Source organism: Myotis yumanensis, unplaced genomic scaffold (assembly GCF_028538775.1).
Source record: "Myotis yumanensis isolate MYYU_CA2020_CCGP unplaced genomic scaffold, mMyoYum1.0.hap1 SCAF_3, whole genome shotgun sequence".
Classification (NCBI taxonomy): Eukaryota; Metazoa; Chordata; class Mammalia; order Chiroptera; family Vespertilionidae; genus Myotis; species Myotis yumanensis.
In genome coordinates, this window is record NW_027223754.1 from 29,415,858 (window position 1) to 29,438,247 (window position 22,390).

The 22,390-nt window shown below is 46.1% G+C and overlaps 1 protein-coding gene across 4 annotated transcripts in view; it reads right to left on the minus strand.

Moving 5' to 3' along the window:
* Positions 1–213: 213 nt before the first annotated feature.
* ATP11A (ATPase phospholipid transporting 11A) overlaps positions 214–22,390 on the minus strand; it is a 145,594-nt gene continuing 123,417 nt past the window's right edge. For 2 of the 4 annotated variants that reach the window (XM_070408575.1, XM_070408574.1), the window contains exons 22-29: positions 22,021–22,166; positions 21,213–21,272; positions 20,307–20,434; positions 19,321–19,456; positions 13,672–13,737; positions 12,486–12,589; positions 10,110–10,275; positions 214–4,363 (exon numbers count right to left, since the gene is read on the minus strand). In XM_070408575.1, the coding sequence (XP_070264676.1) occupies positions 4,121–4,363; positions 10,110–10,275; positions 12,486–12,589; positions 13,672–13,737; positions 19,321–19,456; positions 20,307–20,434; positions 21,213–21,272; positions 22,021–22,166 (1,049 nt within the window). In that variant the 3' untranslated portion in view covers positions 214–4,120. Of the gene's footprint in view, positions 4,364–5,652; positions 5,757–8,222; positions 8,309–10,109; positions 10,276–12,485; positions 12,590–13,671; positions 13,738–19,320; positions 19,457–20,306; positions 20,435–21,212; positions 21,273–22,020; positions 22,167–22,390 lie in introns of all 4 variants that reach the window. The other 2 variants (XM_070408576.1, XM_070408577.1) reach the window with 2 other exon arrangements.

Sequence of the window (22,390 nt, forward strand, 5' to 3'; positions counted from 1 at the left end):
CTGTTTGCAGACATTTAAATCCAACTTCTCAGATGATTTTTACTTATAAAGAAACTTAACCAGACATTTTTTCTTCTTTATTGCAAGCAGATTCAAGTCTCCTGCTTAGATAATCTGCCGAAAAGTCCAATATAATTAATATTAACTCATACTTGATCTACAGAAATAAAAGTTAAAAACAGCATACAAAATAAACTGTACAGAAATGTAAGATTTGGTTTAATTTATAATTTAATGTTTCAAAGCAGGTTAATGAATTACTATCAATTAAACATGACTGTCTGGAGGCTGACATTATCTTAAACGCACCTACTATAGTCAATAATTTAAAAATAAATTCCAGTATTTATGATGATGACAACTACAGATTCCATTCCTGCTAAATACATTTTTGAAGATTCTCTTTTATTGCATTACATAATCAATGGACATTTTAAATGGCGATGCAGACACACATTATAATTTTAAATCATAGACAATATATGCATATTAAAATTCTGTGTATTTTGATAAGGTAAAAAATAAAGCTATATAAACTGATCTTTATATATTTTTTTCTGCAAAAGTAGAATCACACTTTAATAATACTTCCAACATGTCTTCATTAAAACTTTGTTGATAGACAATATCAGAACGATTCTCATTCTCATTTACCTACCCTCTACTTAAAAAAAATGAATTAACCAACAGAAATTTTTCCTGTTTTTAAAGTTACAAATGGGAAACTTCTAAAAGAAACGTAGAACACAAGAAACTGCATACCACGGTGTTATATTGAGTTATCAAATAAATAATATTAATTTAAAGGTAAAGTAGAAGTGGTTGCTTTAGGTTATTACTAGTCAGTGCAAAAGAGGTGAACTTAGTGGTTTAAAGAAAAAGGCCAGAAAACTCCCTGTAGGTTGCACTGAACATTTGGTGATGCCCAGCAATTTAAGAATAGTGAGCACAGCAGGGGTGAGACATTTTTGTAGTTAAAGTTGCAAGATCTCACCAGGCCAAACTGCAGTTCTTTAAACCTGTTATTGCAGAAGCAGGTTGCTTTCAGCCTCCTTCCCTAGTCCAGGCGGCCACCACCAGGTGTCGTCACCTGGTCTGTGTTCACCCTATTGAGTCAAATGCACAGGAGTGGGTTGATTTGGGTTCTAACAGGAATGTTAAGGGAAGGATGCTTTTTTCCTAGCTGCCCCGTGGCAGAGGGCCAGCCCGCGATCCTGAACTCCTATGAAGACTACAGCTGGGAGGGTCCAGATGCCACTTTCTGCCACTTGTCCTCAGGGTGAAGCTTTGGTGGTGGGGGTGTCAGTTGGGAGGGGAGAGGTTGGACTTCCTGAAAAGGAGGAACTTGGGCTACCGAGCAGCTCCGCTCAAACCCAGGGGCTGCCCTGCAAAGTCTCTCCCCTCCACCCTCCCCCTCCCCGTATCCCCGTGGGCACTCAGCATGGAGGCCCAAGAAGCCTTGTCTTCTGGGGGCTCCTCACGTGATCCCCTTAGGAAGGAGGCAGGGATGCGTGGGGCCTGGGGAACGTGTATGTGTGTGTGTTGTGTGTGTGCATGAGAACTGGCACATGTGCACATGTGTGGCTGTGAGTGGATGTGACGCTGAGGGTGAGAGAATGTGACATGGTCGGGACCACTCGTGCTTATAGATGACTGGTTGTTGGGCTGGAATGCGGGGTAGGAACCAGAAATTCTGACCAATATGGGAAATTATGAGTTAATGATCTACTAACATAGGCAGTCATGAATAAGAGTTTCAACACTAAGGAAAATGCTTAAAGTTACTTGCTTTAAAGATAAAGGCAAGTAAATGCTAACTCCTGTGAGGTGAAAAGAAATAACATTAATTAATATCTGAATATCAGAGACGTATCTGAAATGTCATTTCAGTGGGGCTCTTCTCTTCCTCCCTTTGTTTCTGTCTCCTGCCCCTCGCAGGCAGAGTCCCTTCATTTCCCACACGTTTTTAGGAAACATTATGGAGCATGTACAGGCTTAGTGACTTTCACATGCGACTTCAATGATCTGAGGTAAATGGTAACTGTCTCAATACAGGTGGAAAGAAGATACTGAACCATCAAGTAAGAAGCTTCTGTTTTAAGGCGGAAAGATGGAAATTAAAAACAAAACAAAAAGCAGATGAAATTGCAATGAACTGTGAAGAACAAGCATAGCAAAATATTACACTCTGAATATGCCTTCCAACGAATCACTGCCACCAGAAACACCAAAAACGAACAGGTGTAGAGAATAAAATCAAACCTGAACATTCACATTCATCAGATATGGAGACATTCAGCCAAAACTCTCACCAGCATTTAAAGTGGCCAAAATTTCATCAACTTAAAAAATAAAAAGCTTTAAAAACATACTTTAAAAATTAGACATGGTATGTTGACAAATAAACGAATAAGAGATATAAACAGCTATGAAAATACTTCAGTGCAAAGGCAATTTTAAGATTCCTAAAAAAATACATTACAAAGAATTTGTTAACTAAACATACAGAGAATCTGTCCCCCCTACAGGTATTACATTTATACCCATATTAGGTTCTTAAAAACGGTTGTAAAAATGTGCACACCATTGTTTGCAGGGTCTAGTGTGGATCAGAATGGCCAAGGGCTGCCACCACACACAGAACATGGGGGTGTCAGGAAGACAGGATGGGACGGGTGGGTGTGGTGAGGACGACCCTCAGCACGGACAGGGTGCCAGACTTTCGTTACCTAGTCTTTGGTATGGTGTTCACACTTCCCCTCAATTCACCCCAACTACTGTGTTCACTGTTCTTATACTGTGAATTTATCCCCTACATCAAATAAGTACTTCAGGTGAAACATTATACAATCAAATTGTGAAATTTGAACTTCCAAAACTATGTAATATCCAGCATCTCGGAAGCAGACTTGGGGTTCACTTACCAACGTCCCCCAACTCCACAGCGTGAGATCGGCCAGCGGACCAGGACCCTGCTTTTAGGTTAGTTTCCGGGTGACACTTTTCTAAAAAGGCATCAGTTTTAACGTTTCAAGTTTGAATCTCACACTGAAATGTCTTCCTTATGGACCATTAAGGCTATGTCAACTAGGTTATTCCTAGAAATAGAAACGCCAGTGCAGGAAAGTGACAGAACTTGAACTCAGCAGCCTCCTGATGGTCTACCCACTGGACAGCACGCACAAGGCAGAGGTCGAACAGAAAGCTCAGCGTGAGCTTTGGTCAGAGCTACCAGGGAGGTGGCGGCCTAGAGTGGCGATATTGCTTTTTAGAACCCACAGGCCATCTAGGGGGCAGACCCACACGGGCCTGTATAGATTTTGGAAGATGAACACTGCCCGTTGAGGCCACCTCTCTGTGAGGGCGCTGAAAGAGACCACCACCCTTCCCCTGGCCCCCACGAAATAAAGAGTAAACTGACACGCCTCACCCTTGGAGGCAAAGATAAATATCTCAAAACTGGTACTGGGAAAGCTTCCATGGACAGTACTGCCCATTCCTCCTATGTGAGTACTCTTTTCTCTCCGAGGGAACGGGAAAGGGAGAGACGTGGAAACACACAGAGTCCAAAACACAGGGGTCACATCTCCCTCAGAGAAACAAACTTTGAATCAGACGCAACCCCAAGAATCAGCTTCAGTACGTGGAGGGTTCTGAACAGAAGCAACAGCACAGCAGGCGACTCGGTGGGGGATGGATGCACGATTACTCCAGTGTCTGTGCCGCAAGCGGAATATCAGAGGGCTCTGGAGAAGGAAGCAGCGGCCAGACCATCGGTTCCGCAAGGGAGAGTCACATCTGTGCTTACAGGGCGGTGTGGGGGTGACTGCCTCCCGCTCAGAGCTGAGCCCATCTCCAAGCAGACGTCCTCCTCGGGCGATGCGTGTGGCGGAGATGATGGAGGGCGCAGACAGAGACCCTGACCTGGGACAGATGTAGCAGGCCCTGTGCACGCCTTCTTTTTAGCAGCCCAACTAAATGCCTGAGGCCACCAGGCCTGTGAGAAATGTCAACACAGACTGCCAGCCTCCGCACTCCAGACAGGTCCTGTGCCCCTTCTTCCTCCTCTGGGGGCAGAGGACAAGCACCGGTGTGCTTGGCACACACCCGAGTGCGGTTCTTAAAGGCTTGAACTGGTGATCTGTTCGCCACCTGCCTCCCTGCAGGGCTCATGGCAGCAGGGCTTCCCGCTGGGATGGTGACAGGTGTCCGAGACACAGACCATGGGAGGGAGGACCGAGCACTCCTTGCTCTCTGGGCACGTTAGCGTCACCTGTGTGGGGCAGATGGCCGAGGTGTGGGGGCTGTGCAGAGAGACAAAACGGCTGACTTCAAAGAGGTCCCGACTCTGGGTGGGCATGTCCTGTCAGGAAACAGAGAAGACAGAGTCAGGTCCCTCAGTAAGAATCCCACCCACGATGATTCGACGCAGTCACTGCATCGTCCTGGTCAGGGGCTCCCACTGCAGGACACCGGTCAGCCGGCGTCCATCCAGGTGAACCGTGGCAGAGGCAGCGGTGACCCTCGGTCTGGCTATGAACTCCCCTTGCTGTCCCATCGTTGGGGAAAGACAATGTTGATAAAGGCCCCAGGGACCAGGTGTAAGAGTGCCACGCCACCCCTCAGAGACGGGGCCCACGTCGTCCTGACCGGCCGGCTCGCTGGCTCCCGCCTACGCTTATCTCTAGTCACACAAATGGGGCCGTGCTATTTCTTAACAGCCCAGGGAGACCTGCGACTCTTCCTAGACACCTTTACATTGAGCAGGCAGGGAGTGAGGGGCAGCCAGCGAGGAGAAATCTATTTTTAAAAAATAAATTTTTATTGATTTCAGAGAGAAAGGGAGAGGGAGAGAGAGAAACATCAATGATGAGAGAGAATCATTGACTGGCTGCCTCCTGCACGCCCCACAGTGGGGATTGAGCCCACAACCCAGGCATGTGCCCTGACCAGGAATCGACCTCTGACCTCCTGGTTCACAGGTCGATGTTCAATCACTGAGTGCCGGCCGGGCGAGGAGAAATCTATTTTAAAGGAATGAGCATTCCCAGTATGCCTGCTTTGGGGTAGAGGAGGGGGGATGTCAAATGTGAAGAACCTAGCTCAGTGTGAACACGGCTGCGTTTCCTCTCCTTGTTTTTTGGGCCCAGACACAACACCAGCTTCAGCTGACAGACAACAGTGCATCCGTGCCAGACCTGCCTGGGCTAACGTCCAGCACTCCTTTTTTATTTCCAAAGAGGGCCTTTCCTGATTGACCTGTGAAGGGAAGCCGTTTCCACCACCAGGGACGAGGAATGAGATTGTTCTGGCACACCGAACACCGAGCACACCACGCGGGGACCTCACGCAACTGCACGTGGAACCACGTTCACCACGGCGTGTGGATGTGCATGTAGGGGATGTGTGCACATCCACATGTGTGTACACGACACTCAACCATATGCAGTCCAGCCACTCTCAGGCAGGTCACTTACCTGGGATAGAAATACACGTGTGTGTGTAAAAATGATTTCCTTTTTTTGTTTGTTTTAAATGAATCTTTGTTATCAAAACGGCACAGCACAGCAAAACTTTGGAGGAAAAACAGACAGTTTGAAAGAGCACAGCACACCCAGGGGGCCTGCCAGGCAGCATGGTGGACGCCGTTACCTATCTGTGGGCTAATCACGCCTCGGCCCCGGCAAGACGTCCGTCAGCAGTGGCCTGTCCGGGCTCAGCGCGGCATCGACCGCTGTTTTGGGTTTCGAGCTCTTCTGCAAGGCGAGGAAAGACACTGAGATGGCTGCCACACGGGGAACCAAGGGAGCTCTCCGGGCCGCTGAGGGCAGAATCCGGCCCTGCAGCTGGGGTGGGGGCCAGTGGCCACGAGGGCCGCTCACTAGGCCCCTCTGCGTGAATGGGGCATGTTGGATTCACCTGGAAGTCTGTGCAAAATCCGGGGCAGATGGGCACGGGGCTGTCAGTGTGGGCATTCCCAGGGGCTCTGCTGGGGGAAAGAGGTGGTCTTCCTAGCGGGAGGGAGCTGGTGCAGAGAGGATGGATGGGCCACGCGGGAGAGCAGGGTCTCAGCTGAAGGGCCACCTGCCAGGCCTGCTCCCAACCCAGCAAAGGCCAGCCTCTGTCGCGAGCACAGGAAATGCTTCCAGAACCAAAAATCCTGCCACACTCAGCTGAAGGCTTCTCAAGTGCCATTTACTAGACAGCTGCCCCCCTCCCAAAAAAAGAGCACCAAGGTTCCCTGAGGGGAGGAACTGTGTGCCTGCCATCCTTGTCCTTCTGCCTGTCTTCCTGTCTGCCCCATCCTTTTGTCCTCCCATCTCTCCTTTTCCTTCTGATCCTCAGCCCTGTCTCTAGTCAAACAGAAGAGTCTTGCCCATGGCTAGGATCCTTAAAGCTCAGTGCTGCAGGTCAGCGGGGCTGGGAATATGAACACTAGGACTTTCCAGTCTGATCATATTAGTTTCTCAGTAATAGGAAGATTTTCAAAAGTGAAGAACCACAGGTCTGAATTGCAGAATGTCCTCTGGGAAGGAGAAGAATGAGCTAAATAGGAGGTAGAGTTGTTGCCCTTTGAATTATATATAATTCAATTATATATAAAAATATAGGTAGCTATAGATAAATACATATATATATATGTATACACACACATATATATATGAAACCTGGTGCCTGTGATGTTTTACTTTTTAATAGAACAGGTTAAAAGAAAAACAAATCCATCCATTTGAAGTACTGTATGTTCCATATGAGAACTAACCAAATGTTTATTCCTCCAAAGTTTTGCAACCATCTGGGTGGTTTTACAGCAACACCAGCCTCACCTAGTGCGTGCCAGGAGCGCGCTGGCTACAGGAACGCTGTGTGCAGGTGTGGGTGTGGGTATGGGGACACCTGTGGTCACACCCCGTGTGGCTAGCCACCACAGAGCACTCAGTGACAACCTGCTCCAAGCAGCCAGAGCCTGGCTTCTGCAAAGGTACAGAAGCGAATCAACTCTCACTAAACTGCAGTCAGAGCGCTCACTTTCAGCCCAGAGCTGGCATGACTGGATGGATTTCATCAGCGGCCCTGGGACTGATTAAAGTGTCCCAATAATTCCATCCTGAGCCCTTTCAGATATGTAAACAGTGACACGAGGCTAGGTAATTAATTCTAATTCTGATGGCACCAGATTAGGAAACTTCGATTGCCAATAACCATTTGAACTAAAAAAAAAAAAAAAGGGGGGGGCCATCTTGTTAGTTAAAAAATAGTGTTTAAAATGTATAGAGGAACAGCTGTTATTTAAAGAAAAAAGGAGCCTTCCTTGCTTTAGGCATTTTCCTATTTAAACACTTTCCTAAACTGCATTAGTAAACATGAATACCAAATGTGAGTTCCAAGTATCATTACTTTGGGGGAACACATGAATGTGGTGTTTGGGGTACACGGGCATACAGCTGGAAAACAGACACTAGTTAATGTGTTGTCCCTCAAATCTTGGCTCTGATAAAAGGCTTTGATCCAAGGCGACTGCCACAGAGAAATGCTGTGTGATGGGCTCTCCATGGCTGAGAAATAGGCTACTACAACCATTTAAAGCAAAGTAGAAGGCTTTTTCTAGAAACAATCAGATTAAAACAAAATTTTTAAAAATGAATTTGGTAGAACTTTTGACTCAAAACACATTTCTCCTGGCTTTGTCCACAGCCCAGATGGCTGGCCCGAGCACACTACCCTAGGGAGGCCTCAGTTTCCCTGTGTGCAGAATGGATTTACGAGGTGAATGTGAGCGAGGAGGTCTTGCTACCCATCCTCCTTGGGCTGTGGAGAGAAGGACGGCACTGAGAAACTTTGCTCACGTCGGGGCTTGCGTGACTTAGAAACTGCCACACCCACACCTTCATGTGTAGGAAGCACGAATTTAAGGCAGGCAGCACAGCCCGATGCGCTCGGCTGGGCCTGAGTGAAGACGCAGCCGCCCCTGCAGGTGGGACAATACTTCCAATGGACGCTGAGAGAGAAACACTGGTTAGTGGTATTGATAGAAATCACAGTCCACATGACCTTCCCACATCCAGGTACGAGTCAGCCCTGTATTTCCTGGTGTGGTGGTGGTGATCACAGACATAGGAGCCGTGAACACCAGTGTGTTCGCCAGCTCTTGCTATTAAAAGTCAGCCCTCTGTTGTCCTGTGACTATAAACTCAAACATGCAAAAAGACAGAAAGCATCACCTGTTCCGTCAGAAACTCAGGCTGCTGGAAGTCTGAGAAAGCATAAAGATGGTGGACTGCTCGACAGAAAGGCACTGGTTCTTAGCCTGGCAGTCCCAGGAGGTTCAGGAGGGGCCACGCACATCATTAGATAAGGTAGCAGTGTTATTTAGCCACAGAGGTCAGAAGACGGAAGGGAATGAGGAAAGGAAGAGAGAAACAAGAACAATGGTGAGTCTGATTAAATGCCAACAATGTCCCACATACACCAATGCAGCGTGCTAAGCGACCAGACAATGTGGGCCACGCCCCTAACAGTCCTAGCCCCCCTGTGTCCGGGGACACTCGCTTGCTAGAAGGCCGTGTGGACCTCACTCCTGCTGTATTTCTCCTCCTTGCCAGCAAAGCCCTAAAAACATCCCTGTCCTGTATCACTTGTTTAAAGGTGAAAACTCAAAACAATTCGTAGGGCAGTTAGACGTGCATGCTCTCGCCAATCTCCTGAGTCTGTGTCAGCGCCGACTTCACAAACATGGCAGGTACATACAGGAGGGAATCGCTAGGAACTGGTGCCGCTGGCTTCAACATTTTAAATGAACACCAGAGTTCTGGGAAAGCTCATCAACCCAGATCCCACTCCACTGCCGGGATCAGATGGGGTGGGAAAAAGGCAGTGCCAGACCACGTCCATGGCACCCCAGTGGGGGCTACCTGTTTTCCACCCCAAATGTGGGCCAACAGCACTCAGAGATCCAGACCACTGGGGCCATGTAAGCTTTCCGGAGTGCCTCACCACTGCTCCCAGAACCTATGACATGTCCTCTTCTGCCTTACAGCCGCCCTCCCTCCTTCACCTGCACAACCACCTGTGCTCTACGAGGAAGACATGCAACCTGCAGAAACAGCCTCAGCTGTGGCTTCCGCCCTCTCACCAGGGCCCTTCCTTCTCCTTATTGAGGCTCTGCACCTCCATGGGCAAATCACAGGGATGAGGGGATGGGGGACATGCCCTCCCTGAAACAGCAGGGGTGAGGGGGTGGAGAATGTTACCTCCCTGAGATTGCAGGGGTGAGGGGGTGGGGGATGTGACCGCCCTGAGATTGCAGGGGTGAGGGGGTGGGGGATGTGACCTCCCTGAGATTGCAGGGGTGAGGGGATGGGGGATGTGACCTCCCTGAGATTGCAGAGGTGAGGGGGTGGGTGATGTGACCTCCCTGAGATTACAGGGGTGAGGGGATGGGGAACGTGCACTCCCTGAAATTGCAGGGGTGAGGGGATGGGGGTTGTGCTCTCCCTGAGATTGCAGGGGTGAGGAGGTGGGGGATGTGACCACCTGAGATTTCAGGGGTGAGGGGGTGGGGGATGTGCCCTCCCTGAGAGCTCTTGGAAGGGCCAGCGTGGTTTTGGAAAGCTCTGAGTGACACCTTCTGGTGTCCTATGCCAGTTTGGCCACTTTGCATATCTCACTTCTTACCTGAATCCAGAATTCAGTTTATTGGCCTCAATTTGGGAATGTGGAAAATAAGTAGCCTGACTAACTACCAGAATTTCTCAGTGTAAATGCTAAAGTTTTGAGCCAAATTCACCATCCCTAAAAACAATGAAATTTTATCTTTAAAATAATGATTGATTTAAAAAAACTTTTTTAGATTTACATGAAATAATTGGCCTTTTGTATTGGCTTAATCTTTTTCCTATTTCAGCTGACTAGCTGCTTAGGTCTAAACATTGGTCATCTTGAATTTTACCTAAGTTAATGTTTAAAATCATCTACCATGAAATTTATTATAATACCTGTACTGATGACGCTTTCAACCAAAACCTTTCATGCTACCCTTGGTAATGACCATGTCCTGCTCTGAATCTGGGGACTGCAGCGCCCACGCCCCTGCGGGAGCAGCCGGGTACCTGGACTCTCTCTGTGGCGCTGGGCCACAGCTGCCTGCACAGGACTTTCTTGAGAACATCGGGAAGGAGGCTGACCGTGATGAGCAGGATGATGGCCAGCCAGGCAGGGCCACTGGATAACATCTGGATGAACACATAGTACATCCTTTGATAATTGAGGAATGGCCTGGAGCGTTGGAGGAAAGAAGAAAAACAACAGGATGGCAGGTCAGAAATCATCAGGAGAAACACTGAAATCCCGCTCTGTTTCCCCCACTGGCACAAAGAGCCCTTTGTCCTGGCAGCTTTAACTTCTGGCACCAATGGTCATTGGGCAAGCCACTGAACCTGCCTGCTTCGAATTAATCACAGACCCAATGGGATGGAGAACTTCCCCTATAACGTTGGGGTGTTCTGAATGGGAAAAGAGGAGGGAATTGTATGAAGTCATCCCAAAGGGAAAATAAGTCCTTGAAGTTCAGTTTCAGAATCACAAAAAGGATTTAAAAAGATTAAAATGGGTAATTTTTTTTGGTATCTCAGAATCACAATGGCTATTAACATGAAGATTTACAAAGGTCCTGTTCATCAGAGCTCTAGTTAACTACCTAAAGCTTATGCCATAAAATTCTTTAAAATTGTCTATAAAAATACAGAGCACGAAATGGCTTCCCTGTCAGGCAAATCTATACCTCAAAGAAAATATCTACATTGGGCTCCATAAAAGAAGTTGAAGAGGGTGCAGCAATTGATATAATGCTGACCCTGATTTACAGTTTCATGATCCCTAAACCCCAAGGCCCAGGAGCCAGACAGAGAAGTTTTTAGGATGAATTTTCCTCTTCCAGGGCTGCAACTTTAACAACTTGGGAAAGCTCGCTAGTATTTCAGGGATTTTTTAAAGCTTGGCACAGGGTTGTTGGAAACCCACCCAAAACTTATCTAAGATTTCTCTATTTCCAGATCGCAAAGAACATGTAATGCATGGCTTTGGTCACGAGAGGGCAGTAATGTAATGAGAGGTTCAGCAACGGCCAACATGGGGACAAGGTTGATCACAGAGGCTTCTCTACTTTCAGGGGCTGCCTCGTGTTTCTCAGGACCTGTGCTCAATATTGAAGTTGTAGAGTGGAGAGGATATTGCTTCTGGACTCACATCCAGCCAGGCCTAATCGAAAGAGGCACTCCCTCCCAGGTCATAGCCACTGGGGCCTTCTCACTTACCTTCCCCTAGGCCCAGCCCTGCTCAGGAAATGCTCTGCTTTACGGGGAAGGTAGAAATGTACACAGGAGAATTATAAAATAATATGGTACCTTCATGACAGGAGAATGAATAAATGCTTAGGGGACTAGGCGGAACCATCTGTGAGGTGATACAGGGAAGCACTGAAGAGGACAATGAACCACAGGGTTTTGAAGGATGAATAAGAGCTCAAAAGGAAGGCTAATTGGAAAGGGCATTTTTGGTGGTAGGAAGAGCATGGGTAAAGGTGTGCTTGTGACAGTACCAGAACACATGTCAAATGCAGCCACTTCTTGCCCTCATCAGGATTGACCAAACCGACATTGCTTCTTGAATGCCTTGTTGCAATAATATCTAAACCACATGTCCTGTTTGCTTCATGTTCAATTTCAACACGGTGGTCTTTCTAAAACAGCAACCAGACTCTGCCACTCCCTCTGTTTAAAATCCTCGATGCTGTTCCACTGTTGTCAGATTGGGGCTGTGGCCCTACCTGGCCTACAGGCCCAGTGCGGCCTGCTCCTACTTACTTTTCCAGCTGGACCAAGGCTCCTCTCCAGTCACAGTGGACTGGCCATGGCCCTGCCACAGTGCTTTTGCACTCCCATCTCTCTTCCTCAGGGCTCTGTCTGGCGTCAGGCTGCCTCGGCCCAGTGGCGCTGCTCTCTCAGTCCATCTTATCACTTGCAGTGTACGGAGAATGTGGTTGGAGGAAGACGGAATGAGACATGCGCTGTCAAATACTCAGCCCATGCCTCATTCTAGGAAGCATTTAATAAGTGAGACCTGTTACGATGATGGTGATTTTCTCCCAGGTTCCAGTTTAAATAACAATTTTATGAGAAACCTTCTCTGACCTTCAATGTGAAATAGGCCCCTTGCTATAGCATCCGGTTTGTTCCTCACTTGTCAAAACCCCGGTAAGTTATTATCCAGCATGTTGCCACCACTGAAAATGTGGGGCCCAAGGGGTAGGGACCATGCCTACCTCATTCCCGCCATGGCACAGTGCCTTGCACACAGCAGGCATTCAACAAATACTTGCACACAGGAATGAGGTTAAATGGAAAATGTGTTTTGAGACCCCGATGAAAGATACTGCAGGACTACTAGTATAAAGGTAATAATGATTATATGCTACTTATAATTCTTACCAGATGATTCCTCCCCAGAGGAGGGAAAAGACAACGTAGAATAGCAGCGACCCCCAGATGACAAAGTGGTTTATCCAAGTCCAGTAGTGTGTATCTAATGCCAGCTGGAAGAAAAAAAGGTGACGAACAGTGGGATTATCTACATGTCACATGAGCAATGGCGAGGAAAGAGAGCCAGAAAATAATGAAACCAACCAACTAACCAACCAATACCCTAATATACCTTAATTTTAGCCAAAATGTCCACATGAAACTGCTCAAGGAAAACAAGCCCTTATTCTTCCAATGAAGATACAGAATGTGTGACGTCACGTCTTTGTAATCACAGCATTCCTAGTAACTCTCACCCGGATCCGGGGGAAACGCACTGGGAAGTGTTTCTCCAACAGCAGGGACTCGGGGGCGATCGCTTAAGGTACTGGCTATGTTACTACTAAGAATATTACTTTTGGATTTTCTTTGTATCACTTTTTAAAACTCAGATTGATAGGTGTGGGGACTTCCATAATAATGTCCCATATAGAATTTGACTTTTAAAAGAGCTAGATTTTCCATAATGCATTGATTTCAGTTCAAGTGCATTTTTTATTATACTGGGGGACAGGTGGGCTTGCTAATGAAAATAATTCGAATCCGAATCCTTTTACAAAGAAAAGGCTCACTGAGGGATGAGTGGGAAAGGTGAAAGGGATTGAGAAGTACAAATTGCCCGTTATACAAGTAGCCTTGGCTGTAAAGGACAGCATCGGGACTATAGGCAATCACATTGTAATAACTATGTTTGTTATGGGATGGGTATTAGACCTATGGAGGTGATCACTTCATAAGGTACATAAATGTCTAATCACTAGGCTGTACTCCTGAAACTAATATATTATTGTATGTCCACTGTAACTAATACATAATTTAATAAAAAACAAATTAAAAAAAGAAAAGGCTCATTCCTGCATCTGCCTTCTGTATAATTCTGGAGGTCTGTGTACTGGATCGTGGGGTGAGCTGAGTCTACACCTCACTCATTTGAATGGTGGTAAGAAGCCCCCTTACTGGGCCCAGGTGCCCATCTGGGCTGTGTGCTAGTGTGGATTGTAACTTGGAACGGATTTGTAGTTCAAAGACGGGGAGACCTACACACGCTGGGGTTAACCGTGGCCAGAAGAAGCAGCACCAACACGGGAGAATTTACCTTTAGTGTGACGGTAAACACCATCACAGTGAACACCAGCGTCCCAAAGGTCCAGTTTCCGAATATCTGTGGGGACAGAGTCCAGGCAGTCTTTTGTTAATACTCATTTCCCCCCTTTCACACTCAAACAAGAGTGTTTAGAGCATACATCTCATTGTTGTCCTGCGCCAACACTTCACACCCCCAAGATACAGGGACTAGGTCTTGTTACTACAAAGTGAAAGGAGATGGCAGTGAACACCCTGGGCATTCAACCCCCCCCCCCCCCCCCGCCGCTGTCCCCCCCCCCCCCCCGCCCTTGGCTCCCCAGTGCCATCCTGCAGGGCCAGGCAGTGACCGAGAGGTGGAAACAGCCCTTCCTACACTGATAGTCCTGTCACCCGGAAACTGGCTCCCTCGGTGCTGTCAACACACATCAGTCCTAATGTCACAAACTGGGAGCAAGAAAAACACTGAAGAGCAGGTATTACATATGCATGATGCTAACTCTGGTTTTTCTGTTTCGAGTTTCATGTCGAAGCGACATTTACCCGATTACCCAGTTCTACGCCTTCTGCACGTTCAAGAATAAACTCAGTAGAGTTTCTGTCTATTCTCTTTCGGACTCAAGTCTGACACCTGCCTGCTTTGGAAGAAAAGCAAGCGCTGGAACATTTTGGCAGTAAGCAGCCAGTGAAAACAACCATGTCACGTATGTGCGACACATGGTTAGGATTTCCTCGGGAAAATCGCAGGAAAGGGAGAAATGAGGCAGACAAGACAGAGCTGCGTGAAGGCCCCCTGCAGCCAGTCTGATGGCCAGAACCACAGACGTGTCAACAGTCCCTCAGAAGAGGCCGCCGAGAGGCGAGAGCAGGGAGCAGGGCTCCCAGCACCCAGCACCCGAGGACCCGGGCAGGCTGCCGGGGATGGTGTGGGATGGAAGCACTCATGGTCACATCATGAAAACAACACATTCCCACCTACAGACAAAGACACAAGCAAAATAAAACACCTATTGCTGGAGACTTCTTTCCCCCAGGGGGCAATTCTAAGAGTAAGTTTCTTCCAGGTTTCCACACTAAGAACCTGCTGTGCCTGGTACTGCGAACCATGCCTCCGAGGAAACGTTGCTGTCCTTCTTTAACAGACTATAAAGCTTTATTTCACAATGAATTTAAAAAACTGGAATACAAATTTTCAACTACATGTGACTCGATTCAGGTGAATGTGTAGGCTACCCATCTTGTGATACATCTAGTGAGGTAAGAACACTGGTAGAATTCCAGAAGGAAAACTAAGTAACGTGTTAGGACTTTGTTGTAAACAGACTTCATAAGGATCCTGCCCCCAATGAGCATCTCTTTACACTTTATTCTTTACTTCAGCACCATGAGTGAAACCGGGCTTCCGTCACTCGTCACTCGGAGCCACAATCACCAGTGGCTCTCAGTGGGGAGGGGATGTGGAAATTCTGTCTCCAGGGGACACTTGCAGTGCCTGGAGACATTTTTGGCTGTCACCATGGGGGGGGGGGGGGGGGGGAGAGTGGGGGGGAAGGTGCCACAGGCATCTAGCAGGCAGAGGCCAGGGGCCTGCTAATTGCACTGGGCAACCCACAGCCAAGAGCTCTCTGGCCCCAGGTAGCAATAATGGTCAGGCTGGGAAATCCTCAAAAATGTGTTTTCCCTTCAATGTTTAACTTCCGAGGCGGGAACATTGGCAGAGGACTACAACAATGCTTGGCCAGCTGGGTGTTGGAGAGAAAGTGGCTCTGCTTTGTTTTCACTGGAGGCCGATGCTGTTGGCCAAAGTGAGGGGTGACCCTGCTGTAAGGCAAAGGGCGGCTTTGAATCCCATGCTGGCACCATGGGTGGGACCTGGCACACCCTGCCCGCTTGTTTTCCACCCCTGCTGGGCAGGAAACCTGGAACTCATTTTAAAAAGTGTTCGATAATAGCAAATTGTGGAAATGGAGTCAGCACAGAAGAGTGATAGGCTATCTCCAACAGCATCACAAATCAGGGACAAGCTTTCAGCCACTCAAGTGACTTCTTTATTTCTCTCTCTCCAGAGGGTAAGGGGGTACTTCCCTAGGGCACCGCCAGGTTTTCTTGTATTTGTGGATTATGGTGGATCAGGGATCTCAGATTAGGCATCCCGATGCCTAGTCCAGTAAAACACATGGGCCTCCGCTATCATGTTTACAGGTGAATAGCAACAAAGCACAACTACCCTGAACACAGAATTGAAAATTTGGCTGGAACCCTGGGCAATGCTGGGATCTGCTCCACCCTCACCTATGCTCTCTCGCTACTTCTGGCTCTTTGGGATAGACAATCATGGTAACATCTCTATAAATTCCTCTGAATTTTCTTATTTGTTTTAAGGAAGCCCTTAGGCTAACTGCTAATAGAAAATGTATTATTAAAATTGTTTGCCATTATTTCTATGGATTTTGTGGTGGGAGGTGGCATGGTTCACTGGGATACCAACCCTCTTTCTCAAAGAACTGTCTGGAGGGACCATCTTTTTTCAAGTTTCATTAGCTCCCATGCCCCCCATGAGCCTGATTTCCTAACTGCTATCTCCATTGAGAATGTCACTAACTTCATAGCCTCACTCAGATGATAATGAGAATTTTGTAGAATGTCTCTGGAGCCTGCCACTCCAACAGATCTACATTTAATCCCTTCTCCCACTTCTTCCTTTCTCTTCTGAAGATGGGTATTTTGCAGGAAATGTTCCTTCTTTTTAAAGCTCTAAGATCCAGACCAATTTAATTTTTATGCGTACAAATATCCCACAACAAACCTGACTTGAATTTTTTTCAAGATCACAGCCACAAGAAACACCTATTACATTTCCTTCATGCACAGATTCCAGATTGCTACCAAGTCTGCTGGCATAACTTGTCCTTGCTCCACTGGCTGGTGATGGCTCAAATTGCAGCTACCCGGATGTTTACTGACTTATATTATACCATGCTCTAAACTTCCAAGTGTTCACCTAGGAATACCCTTGGCCTTGCACTTGACCTGGAGTGGCCTTGGACTATGCCAATCTCTTGGAGCTCCTGTCTTCCTAGTGACACAGGTAAGTGTCCACACTAGGTCCTTTACACCCTTATCACTCATAATTAGAGATGCTATGAGTCTTGCTGTTATAACTCTAGGTCCTTAGATTATTTAACTTCTATAGAGCACTAGTGAATTGGAGCAAATTTCGCCTCTAAAATACATAACTATAGACAGACAAACACCTCACATTAAATACCTTATTTGGCACCAACTGCCCCATGTACTGCTTCCTACTATCACTATGTGTCTCAGAAGCTTTTCATATGACAGGATGTGCATTATGCGTGTTCAATCTTTGTCATGACAGGTCAGTGAGCAGAGTACTCTCACAGCTCTTGGCTAATGAGTGGCAAGTCACCCACTAGGGATTTCTTAGTGGGAGTGGTACAGGTCAACTTGTGTTTTCTTTACCCTGGTCTCTCTTTCTGTCATTGTTTCAAATTCTAATAAATAGTTTTGTCCAATAGTGGCTGAACAAAGGCATGCAAGTGGTAATTATGGGAGATATAAAAGTGTTGCAGAAAAGCATCATTCTAGATGTTGAGACGTTAGTATTTAGGATCTGTAGGGGCTCAGGGCATCCTTAAGGAAACAGGAAATAGGATATAAGTCAAGAATTGGTAGAAATCATTGGATAATATGCAAGGCCTCAAAACAGCACCGCATCCACTGACCCACAGCGGTATAAGGAGTGGCTGGTGGAAGTTTGGTTGGAGACACATCAGGGCTACTGGAATTTGAGCAGGAGGAGAAGATGCAGCTCAGACGTCATGTTGGCAAGGCCTTTCTATGGTCTGTACCTCAAAGCCCCACCACACTGGTCAACCAGCACTCCCTATAGGTTCTTCAGGCGCACCTATAATTTTACTATGTAACACTGAGATTAAACAATTACTGGTAAGCAGCAGCATGGACTACAACAAATACTATAATTTTGTACCAAATATCCTGGGTTTGAGTTCTGATTACCTGACTTTGTACAAATTTTTTAACCTGTCTGAAGTGAAGTTTCTTCAACTACGAATATGTCCATGGGTGATGGCAGTTGAGAGAGGATAAGATTTGTGAACATGAACTGCAAATAAAGTGCCTGATGAATGGCACTTACTTCCGTATCGGCTGGCTACCATGGTCCTGGAATTTCATCCTCAGGACACAGAAGCTTAGTTCTTTTTAAGATACATACGAGACGCTTACTTAAAGCGTAACCCATAAGGACAATCTTATAAAAGAAATACAAAGAACAATAAGACAGCTCTGTTTAATGACATTTATGGCCTGCTCGCATCCAGAAATTATTCAATTAAAATAAACTAAGACAAAGAACAAATTCCAGAAAAATGCAAAGTTTGTAGAAGAGTGAAAGAAGACTTTAAAAAATTCTCAGGATGAATTTAGTAAAAACTGGTTTACGTTATAATGAAAGATAACTGCACCTTTTAGTAACAAGAAATGAGAAACTAATAAATGGGTAAACAAATTCCATGGGACCTGTAGCAAGAACTTTGGGTTTCAAGCCAACAGCTCTAAGAGATGAGCCACACAGGAGGACAACACAGGGAGAGGTGTTCTGTCAAACAGGAAATGAAGCAAACTTCTGTTCCCAAGCCACCCTTATTTACATCAACAACAGTGTTTATTTTTAGGGCTAGGTAAATACGTAACATTCAGGTAGGGCACAATTCTGACATGTGCTCCATGTCTTTTGCAATTGTCCCAGGTAGCACGGGTTTGCCACATTCAAAGCGGTGTCCCCAACAGGCCCCACATGCCTGCATACGTTGCCTCTAATTTAAGGTAAAGGGAAGCTCAAACAAGTCAAACTGAAAACCGTCACTGACTCAGTGGCAATCCTGACACAGAAATCCAGAGATAAACACCAAGTACAAATGATCAAATGTACACAGACTTCTCTAATACAACTTTCGTCTACAGGAAGGAGAGGGGAGCAGCAGCTAATAGTGTTTCTACTGACAAAGCACACAGAAGTAGTCACAATTTGAAAATATTTTCGAGAAATATTTTATCTAGAATGCACTCCAAAAACATATAGAGGACACACCCACAATTGTCTTACCATGTGTGTGTTGGTAGTCATTATCTGAGAGTGGGAAGGAAAGCAAGTCGCAAAAAGAAAAAATCAAGATACAAATAAAACAAACCCTAGAAATTATGCAACCAGAGAGCTGATGTCTATTAGAAACTATCAATCTACTCATTGCAAAGGAAACAGACACTTAAGGACATGTGAAAAAAAAAGGGGAAAATGTGTTAAATACGAAATTCCCATATTAAATAAGCCATGCTTGGTGGATCTCACTGAACCGCTAGATAAATAATTAATGGTGAAATACAAGTTACAGAAACAAAGTCTGAAAAACCTCAGGAAGGGGATTTCCCACAGTAAGCCAAGTATGCGGAGCAGTGCATTTACTGACGTACTATGACCTGTAAGTGATTTGGGAGCTAGAGACCCAAATATCAGGAGACCCCACAGGCTGTGCTGAATGACTGCACTGACCCCGGATCGAACACCAATCGAGGGTTATTCCCAAGCAGCCAAGTCAACAAGACCCAGTTCAGTACTAACCTGTCCATTGCTGGTCACAGATGCATTTTCAAACATGAAGTAAGCACCAAAGAAAAATACCAGAGCGTCAAATACTCCTAAGAATGTCCAGTAAATGAACACTCGCCAGCGGAGTAGAGCGTTCTTGGTGATATCTCTGTGGAAGGAAAACAGTGAGAACATAGTGGCTGCGTCCCATTGAAATAGGCCTCAGCCAGGGACCCCGCTGTCTCCACTGTGCTCTGCAGTGAGCACCTGTGTCCACTAGGGGCCTCTAAGTCACTGGAGAGATTTCACAACCAGGGCACTGGTGTGGGCACCATCCACCCATCCTACGTGGGTGTCCCAGTTTTACAGAATCTCTCTATATTCTTTCTTACAACCACATGTGAATCTAAAGTTTTCTGAAATGCAGTAAGTTTAATTTAAAAAGCCATAAAAATCCCTAGTAACACAGACATCTGCCAGACATCCTGAAGTACAGTTCTGAAATAACAAACATCATTTCCTTGTTATTAAAACATACTTTTCAAAAAGCAGAAAAGAACACACCAAAATCAGATCTGTTAACTCCACGCCCCCACCACTTCACTGAATAAAGCAGAGCAAATGTGGTTTTTTAAGAATAATTTAGGTCATAGATGCACTGGGGTTATAAGGGGATAGACATCCTTACCCCAGTCCTTTCGTAATTTATCAAAAATCATGGTAAACAAATTAAAAAAAACAAAAGGCATGGTAAAGCAAACACAGTATGACAAAATACGAACTGGCTTAATATGTACATTTCAAATGCAACATAAATCTTCTATCTAAATTTGAAGTATAATCAGTCAAATTACATTGATTCTTGCGTAAGGACTCCGGTAAAAGCAAGTGCATCAGCTGACACTGAATGTTTCTGGTTTTTAAGTAATTCAACCAGGCATTTATTTGGAGGCACTGCTTTCTGGCTGCCTCGTTATTATTCTCCAAGCTCTAAAGCAAGTGTGCCTGCGGCTTCGTACCTATAGAGGGAAGGGTCCCTCTTGAGTGTGTCCATGCTGACGTGCTGCTCCATCAGGCTGTACAAGAGAATCGGAAGGGAAGTGAAACTGATGTTGTACAGTGTCAGGTAGGCGGTGTCGTACAGCGTCTGCAAGAAGGGAACATCCACTGAAAACAGCACCCGTGCACCTCGTTAAACTTTTTTGATTGTTTTGTTAAACATACATTTTTAATTTGCAAAGACTTTTAACATGAGCATTCTGAAATACAGACAGAGCCTTCTTTCTACAGATTTAGAAGGACAAGGACAATTTTCAAAGCTTCATGATGTCAACTAGTCAAGATTAAAATCATGACTGAGAGAAGGCCCGACGGTGACCCACCCCATTTGGCCACTGCAAACTTGCAACAAAAAAAGTTGCATAAAAGCTTGCAATTTTGATCGCCATCTTCAAGCTCCCGTTTCCCCCAGCGCCGGACCCTTCAGATGGAAGCAGGTGGCCACAGCCCATCTGAGCAGGACAGGAGAACAAGTGAGCAAGGGAAAGGAGGGGCCCTGACAGTCTCTTTTCCCATCAGATGGCCTGCACACCTCTGCTCGGCACTTCAAAGTGTCAGAAGCCAATGAATTGTGAGACACCAAACAGAATCTCAGATTTAGATTCAGTCCGTTCAGAAAGCCCAACACAGCTCTCCTGGGCTTGGGGTAGGCAAGTTACTCACTGGGCCCCACGGGAGAGCCTGCAGTCAGCAGACGTGGGCCCCCTCCACGCCACTCCTTCTCTCCACCTGCTGCGGGCACTTGGGCCTCCCTCCCCATCCTGGCCTGATGCCTCTGCTGTCTACTCTCCCCCGACTGCAGCCACCCCCATGTGGCAGGGAGATAAGGCTCAGGGGAGCGTCTGACTTAAGACATTAGGACTCACCTGCTGTGAAAACCCACAGAAGAACTGGTATAAAAACTGAGGGAAAATGAAGCAGACATTCTGAAAGACAAGTCACATGCCAGTTAGTTCAAGGGCACATTGGAAGAGCCATCTAACCTCCTCCGAGGCTGTCCACGGGACACCACTTTATCTGGGGGAAAGTGACCCAAAAGTGTCCTACGTTCTCATAGGAGCAGGTAATGGGCTTTGCATTTTTTTCTCTTTTTTAATAGCACCTACAGTGCATATGTGACCAAGTTCTGGTAACTCTGAGAACAGATAATGTAAAAGCAAATTTGTTGAAGAGATAGGAGGGAATGGTGTCAGTGTAAACAGGAAAGAATCAAATTGCATAATGAATAAGGAATTAGTTCAAGGAATCATAAAAGAATGCCCCTATCTCATTCATTTTACAACTGATATCTTCTTATTGATTCCACATGAAATTGTGCGAATGGGAGGAAAGCGCTAGGATCAGCCCCTTCCTTGCTGACAATTACTTCTATTTTTACATAAATCACCCCTTAAGGCAGTGGTTCTCAACCTTCTGGCCCTTTAAATACAGTTCCTCATGTTGTGACCCAACCATAAAATTATTTTCGTTGCTACTTCATAACTGTAATGTTGCTACTGTTATGAACCGTAATATAAATATCTGATATGCAGGATGGTCTTAGGCGAGCCCTGTGAAAGGGTCGTGACCCACAGGTTGAGAACCACTGCCTTAAGGCATCTGCCAAATGTGTCATTCCATCGCGGGTAGCATATTTCACCGAAACAGTGATAGGAGCAAGGAAGTACTTCCTACCTTATAAAAGAAGTATTGCACAAGCTCAGATATCCTAATGTAATAATAATGCCCATGAACGAGTAGCATCTTCTTTAAATGCTTAAATTTAGGTATTGCATAGTCACTGTTCCTTGCAGCCTGACGACCTTCCTTCCCAATGACACCTATAAGAGAATAAATGTGCTGAGTACACTCTTTCTCAACAACATGCAAGTGAAAATGGGAATAAGAAAATAAGGTTAGATACAACCATGGCTGTGAGATTTCTCAGTCATGAACGTACGAAATCCCAGATGCTGCCCTTTGTCATCTGAAGCCTATGATCTTGCCTTTGGCTGTATCCCCTTCTTGTCTAGCTGAAGTGATAAATCTCAGTTACCAAGATGCA